At 34.4% G+C, this 7,749-nt stretch overlaps 1 protein-coding gene across 1 annotated transcript; it reads left to right on the top strand.

Moving 5' to 3' along the window:
• Window positions 1-465: 465 nt before the first annotated feature.
• Window positions 466-1,422, top strand: LOC104850452 (olfactory receptor 11G2). Its single transcript, XM_010607433.1, has one exon. It carries the CDS (start codon window positions 466-468, stop codon window positions 1,420-1,422), a length of 957 nt encoding a protein of 318 aa, XP_010605735.1.
• The last annotated feature ends 6,327 nt before the right edge of the window (window positions 1,423-7,749 follow it).

The raw sequence follows: 7,749 nt of genomic DNA, 5'->3' as shown, positions 1-7,749 counted from the left end.
CTGACAATTGGACAATTTTAATGTGATTATCACTTCATTTAGTCTCATTACCACTATAAACAATTACAGTAATTATCTTATATAGTACATTAAAAAGTACTTAAAGTAGACTGATGTGTATACACTCTAACATATATGGTAAGCACATATGGACATATATATATATATATATATATATATATATGCAGATAAAATGATTTACTAAAATTATGGACTTTATACTTCTTTTCATAACTTTATGTTTGCTGCAGCATATTATTTTTTGTTTCTATTATTTGCACTGTACTAAAATAAAATCACATTCTCCAGACATAGTTTATCAAAATCAAATTCTTGTTTCCTTAAGGAGAAATCTAAGGTTTATTTACAAAAAGAGACTTAAAAAAAAAACATTTATGCTTCCTATAAAAATCAGTACTCCACATTAAATTAATAACTGATGTCATCTTCATGTCTTCCAGACCAATGAATGTGTCCGAGAAAAAAAACACAAACTCTGTCACCCACTTCATCCTCCTGGGCTTCCCCTCAAGTCCAGAAAGGCAGCTCCTCTATTTTGGGCTCTTCTCAGTAACCTACACTCTGACTCTCATGGGGAACACAGCCATCGCCTGCGCTGTGCTGGGGGACAGGCGCCTTCACACGCCCATGTACATCTTCTTGGGGAACTTCTCTCTTGTGGAAATATGCTATGTCACCACAACTGTCCCTAACTTGCTGGCTAACTTCCTCTCCACAACCAAGTCCATCTCCTTTGTGAGTTGTTTTGCACAATTCTACTTCTTCTTCTCCTTTGGGTGTGATGAAGGCTTCTACCTTAGCATCCTGGCCTTCGACAGGTTCCTTGCCATCTGCCGCCCTCTGCATTATCCACGCATCATGACCAGACAGCTCTGCACTGGCCTTGTTGCCTTGGGATGGTCCAGTGGGTTCATCCTTTTCCTAACTCCAGTTGTTTTCATTTCACAGTTACCCTACTGTGGCCCAAATATCATTAACCATTTCATGTGTGATCCTGTCCCCATAATGATGCTGTCTTGTTCTGAGGACACCACCACCCAGTTCATTTACTCTACTTTCAATGCTGTCTTCATGATTGGCACTTTTCTATTTATCCTTTGTTCCTATGCACTGGTGATTCTGGCTGTGCTGCGGATGCCCTCTGAAGCCAGCAAAAGCAAGGCTTTCTCTACCTGTGCTTCTCATCTGGCTGTGGTGTTTCTGTTCTTTGGCTCTATTCTGGTGATGTATGTTAGCCCTGGATCAACACACTCAGTGGAAGTGCAAAAAATTGTGACCTTATTTTATTCTGTGGTAACACCCCTCCTCAATCCTCTTATTTATAGCCTGAGGAACAAGGAAATGAAGGCTGCCCTACGGAAAGTCATTTTTATTGAAATCCTATTCATAAAGCATAAATGAGAAATTTTGATATACTAAGCTAAATTGTAACCTACCTTAAGAAGTTATGAATAGCATAATTTTCTAGTGCATTCAATAATTATAAGCAGAGAGATATTACAATGCAGTCCTTATTTTCTTAAATTTCACTTAGTGAATGGTTAGTTTTATTTAAGAATTAAAATTCCTGCTTAGGGTGATAGAAAATACCAATAATCCCCACACTCTGGTGGTCAGGAGGATTATAAATTCATATCAATGCTAGAAAATCTAATAATTTACTGAAAATAGATTCAAAATATAAAATTTAAAAATGGACCTGGGGATGTGGCTCAGAATAATGGCTCTGAGTTCAACCCTTACTACTGAAAAAGAAAGAACATTGTCAAAGAAATTCACATACAACTCAGTTTTTGAAAGTCAGAATAGTCTTTGTATCTCGAGAACGGGAAGGACATTTTAAAAGGTAAACTCGGTCATGTACTCTGTGCTAATTCAACACTAAGTATATTCTCCTCCACAAGAAGATATTGACTAAAATGTCAAACTTCCATGTGAACAAAGTCAGAACGTGCTTGTGCAATATGCAGTCTGGGCCACTGAAGAATAAATGTTCATAATAAAAAGATTTTTAAGAAAAAAGCCAGTAACACTACTGTAAATTAAATGGTATGTGAGTGCACACCCAAATAAAAGATGGGAATTGAATGACTCTTTTTTTTTTTTTTAACCTGGAAAAGAGTTAAGATAGATGCTAAATGTAAAGAGCTGGAAATTTATCAGAAGTTTGCCCCTTTGCTATAAAATGGTGTCAAGTGAGAGAATGGGCCCCTATTATATTTCAATATTTATGCTATAAGACATGTTTCAGAATTATCCTAACAATCTCTAATTATCTTTATCCTTCAAAGTATGCAATCACAACAGTTATTTTGACAATACTTTTAATTTTAATGTTTTTCTTTAATTCTTCCAAAGATACCTCTGTAAAATGCAATGAAAAACAATAGGAAAATAAGATGCAATTTGTAGAGCTTCCTGTAACCTTGCAGGAAGTCACCCTCCACAAAGTTAAGTACAACTAAAATTGCTTTTCCTTTGAGAAAGAACCAGGGATTTAATGTTGTCTGGATTTGAGAGACAGAATGTCAGAGGGCTTGAGTAAAAAGAAGTATCTTGAGGGGATTCATATGGTTCGCTTATTTGGATTTCACAAAGGCAGCATGAATGTAATGACAATAAATGACTGGATAAACAATTTCCATTAGGAAAACTTGACACATTTCACTTAAGTATCTTCCTTGTAGGTCTAGAATAATTGCATTTTCCTAAATATTTTAATTGTAACTTCCTTCTAGGTGTCTAAAGCATTCATTCAACATTCACTTTCCTTCCTGTTTGTTGAGTATTCCTTTATTATTACATATCATATGCTATACATAATAATTACATTGATTATGAAGAGGTGGCGCATGTAACATAACACATCTCAATTCTTTATGTATCCCAGCTTCTCCCCTCCTACCCGCTTCACTCCATATCTTGGTCTCCTTCCCTTTTGCAAAAATTTTATATCTGTTTTTCCTATTATCAGTATTTAAGTTTGCTCTTTTATTTATACTTTACACATCTTGAATAAGAGAAACAATGCAATGTTTAACCTTGTGTGTCTGATACACTTCACTTTAAATTCTCCTGGCCTCAAGATGCATCCATTTCCCTTTAAATGAATCAAATTTGTCATCTTTATGCCAGAGTAGTACTCCACTGCATATACATAACATATTTGCTTTATTTTATTTTGTTCTTCATTTATACTTGGTTATCTCCTATAAAAGTGACCACACAGTATTTAATTTTGTGTGTCTGGTTTCTTTCACTTAGCATTATGTTTCCAAAGTGCATCCATTTTCATACAGTTGGTTTAAATTCATCTTTCTTTATAGAAGAGAAAGTATTCCATTATGTATTGTGCCACATTTTCTTTATCTGTTTGTCCACTGATGGACTTGTAAGCTGTTTCCAAGATTTAGCTATTGTGATTCTGCTGCTATAAATACAGGTATGCATGTATCACTCTAACACAGTCTTTAAATCTGTATTTTGGATACCTAAAAGGGAAATAAATGGGTCAAATGAATAATCTCCATACAGATTTCTATAATGTCTGTACTAGATATAGTCTCACCAAAGATATAGAAAGGTTCATTTTCCCTGAAGCCTGGCCAGCATATATTGTCTAATTTCTTTATTGCTATTTTGTCTAGACTAAGAAGAAATCTCAATGATGTTTTTATTTGTAATTTCTGTGATGACCAACAACATTGAATATTTTTTCATGTATGGGTGGTTCATTTGTATTTCTTCTTGTATGAATTTTCTGTTCATTTCAGTAGCCTTATTTTTTTGTATCAGGGATTGAACTTGCACCCTTGTGCTTCCAAGCAAGCTCAAACAAACATCCTGACAATGAACCTCCAGATTCCAGAAAAAGAAGAGCAGGATAAAACCAAAGCTAATACAAGGAAGAAAATTATGAAGAGCAGAGCAGAAATCAATTCAATGGGGACTAAGAGACTAAGAGCAATGTCAAGAGACAACCTACAAAGTGGGAAAAAAAATTTACCAGCTCTTCTTTAGACAATGGTCTCCCTATCTAGAATATATAAAGAACTCAAAAACTCAGAGCCCCCAAATATAAAGACCCAAATCCAAAATGGGCATCTGAAATAGATCCTTCTCAGACAAAGAAGTAAATGTAGCAAAAAATGTATGATAAAATGTTCAACATCTCTGGTCATTAGAAAGATGCAGATGAAAACAACACTGAGATTCCATCTCACTTCAGAAAGAATGGCTGCTATCAAGAAATCAACCAATAACAAATGCTGGCAGTGTTGTGGGGAGACAGGAACACTTTTCCTTGTTCGTGGTAGAGCAGACTGGTGCAACCACTGTGGAAATCAATATGGACATACCTTAAACAACTAGGATTAGAGGTTCCATTTGATCCAGCTATTCCTCTGCTGGGTATCTTCCCTAAAGAGTTAAAAGAATCATACCACAGCAATACATGCACACTCGTGTTTATAGTGGCACAGTTTGTAATAGCTAAAACTTGAAAACAACCCATTTGCCATCAGTTGGAGACTGGATAAAGATGTGTTTTTTTATAAAATGGAGCACTAGTTAGCCATAATGAATGAGAAGATACAGTCATTTATAGCTACATGGATACATATTGAGCCTGTACTCTATTTGAAATAAATAGGACACACATGTGAAAATACAGAATAGTTTCTCTGGTATGAAAAATTAAATGTGTAAATAACATTCAAATTGTATAATTGATAATGTGAAATAGGAAGAAAAAGGATAAAGAAGTAGGGAATTTGGAAGGGTAGGGGAAAAGAAATAAGGGGAAACAGAAAATATGAAAAAAGGAAAAATGGAGACAAAGTCTATGTAAATAGGGAAGAGTGGAGGGGTAAAGGGAGGGCAGGGACAAGGGGAAAAATAAGAACCAAGATACATCATTTAAAGTACAACATCTCAATGATGAATGTAAGCATACTGTATATCTAAAAAGTACCAATAAACTCACTGAGAAAATAAAAAGAAAGAAAACAACTAGCTAGCTTTCAAGAAACACCTTTCTGTCATATGATTCTATTAAACTCATTTTTTGCCAGATTTTTTAAAAATGCTGGAAATGCTGAGGAGGAAAAAGAAACTGCTTTGATTCTTACTGGGAGTGTAAACTCTTACAACCTCTATGGAAATCAGTACTGAGATTAGTCAAAAAACTAAAACTAAAACTTTCATTTGACCCAAATACTCCTCTTATAGGTATCTTCCTGAAATACTTAAAGACATTATATTACAAATATATATAATTATTAAAGCATAATTTATAATAGCTTGATAAATCAATTGATAAATTGCTATAGAAAATTTAGTACTTCTACACAATAGAGTACTACTCTGACATAAAAATATAAACGAGTCATTTGCATAAAAAAGCTCTTCACAGAATTAATGACAGAAAACTTCCCAAACAGAAGGGAAGAATTAGACATACAGATAAGTGAGGCATATAGAACCCCAACTAGCCATGATCAAAAAAAATCTACACCTAGACATATAATAATTAAGATTCCAGAAATCCAACAGAAAAACAAAATACTACAAGCAGTAAGAGAAAAGAAACAAATCACATGCAAAGGAAAGCCCATTAGAATCACAGCAGACTTTTCAACACAAACCCTTAGGTCAAAGAGAGATTGGAGTGAGGTATTCCAAGTCCTAAAAGAAAAGAACCTCCAACCTAGACTGATATATCCTGCAAAACTCTTTTTCAAAATAAATGGGGAAATAAGATACTTCCATGACAAAGAGCACCTGAGAAATTTCATGAACACCAAACCAGCACTGCAAGCAATTCTAAACAATATCCTAGAAAAGGACAACGAAGTTCACAATAACATGACGCCCAACAGACCAAATCAAATAGGCAAGGCAAGAAACTAAAAGGAGATGGGAGAAAAAGTAAAAAGAGTCAACAAACAAACAAAAACATGACAAGAATAAGTCAAAATATATCAGTTGTAACCATCAATGTCAATGGCCTCAATTCACCAATCAAGAGAAACAGATTGGCAGAATGGATTAAGAAGCAAAATCCAACAATATGTTGTATACAAGAAACACACCTAGTGCAAAAGGAAGTCCATAGACTGAAAGTGAAAGGATGGAAAACAATTCTCCATGCGTCAGGAGTCCAGAAAAAAGCAGGGGTAGCAATCTTATTCTCAGATAAAGTAAATTTCAAACCAAAACTCATTAAGAGAGACAAAGAAGGACACTACATCCTTGTAAAGGGAACAATTCAAGAGGAAGAGCTGACAATCATAAACATATATGCACCAAATATAAATGCCCCCAACTATATAAAACAAATATTAAGTAACATGAAAAACCAAATAAGCACTAATACAATTGTAGTGGGGGATTTAAATACCCCACTATCACAAATTGACAGATCTACTAGGCAGAAAATCAACAATGAAATAATAGAACTGAACCAAGCTTTGGAACACATGGACTTAATAGATGTTTATAGAGTATTCCACCCCCAAAAACCAGAATATACATTCTTTTCGGCTGCACATGGATCATTCTCCAAAATAGACCACATACTGGCTCACAAAACAGGTCTAAATAAATGCAAAAAAATTGAAGTCATCCCCTGTTTATTATCAGATCATAGTGCAATCAAACTAGACATCAATAGCACAAGAAACTATAGAAACTTCACAAGCACATGGAAACTGAACAACACTCTCCTAAACAATCAATGGATTACAGAGGAAATTAAAGAAGAAATTAGACAGTTTTTACAAATAAATGAGAATGCCAATACAACATACAGGAATCTTTGGGACACAATGAAAGCAGTTCTACGTGGAAAATTCATAACATTGAATGCCCACACTAGGAAAACAGAGCGGGCTCAAATAAACAACTTAACGATGAAACTTAGACTCCTAGAAAAACAAGAGCAAGAAAAACCCAAAGCTCGAACAAGAGAGGAAATTATAAAGATCCGAGCAGAAATCAATGCAATTGAAATTAAGAAAATGATACAAAAAATAAATGAAACAAAGAGCTGGTTTTTTGAAAGAATAAATAAAATTGACAAACCCTTAGCTAATCTTATCAAAAAAAGGAAAGAAAAGGCTCAGATCCATGCAATTAGGAATGAAAAAGGCGAAGTCACAACAGATCCGAAAGAAATCCAGAGGATCATGAACACCTACTTTGAGAACCTGTACTCTAATAAAATGGAAAACACAGAAGAAATGGATAGATTTCTAGATACTTATGAATTACCAAAGTTGAACGAAGAAGATAAAAACATTTTAAACACCCCAATCACAATCAGTGAAATTGAAAATGTAATTAAAAACTTACCAACAAAGAAAAGCCCAGGTCCTGATGGATTCACTGCTGAATTTTACAAGACATTTAGAGAAGAACTACTGCCATTACTCTTCAAACTTTTCAGTGAAATCAAAGGGAAGCTATACTTCCAAATTCATTCTTGGAAGCAAGTATCACTTTGATTCCCAAACCAGGGAAAGATACAACTAAAAAGGAGAAGTACAGACCAATCTCCTTAATGAATATAGATGCAAAAATCATTAATAAGATATTAGCAAATGAATACAGAGGATTATTAAGAAGATCATCCATCCTGACCAAGTCAGATTTATTCCAGAGATGCAAGGGTGGTTCAACATACGAAAGTCAATAAATGTAATACATTATATTAACAAAGTCAAGGAC

Source organism: Fukomys damarensis, unplaced genomic scaffold (genome assembly GCF_012274545.1).
Source record: "Fukomys damarensis isolate Sample0158 unplaced genomic scaffold, DMR_v1.0_HiC HiC_scaffold_17, whole genome shotgun sequence".
Classification (NCBI taxonomy): domain Eukaryota; kingdom Metazoa; phylum Chordata; class Mammalia; order Rodentia; family Bathyergidae; genus Fukomys; species Fukomys damarensis.
The sequence above is the reverse complement of the archived record's forward strand: the minus strand, read 5'-3'. Positions and strand labels throughout refer to the sequence as shown.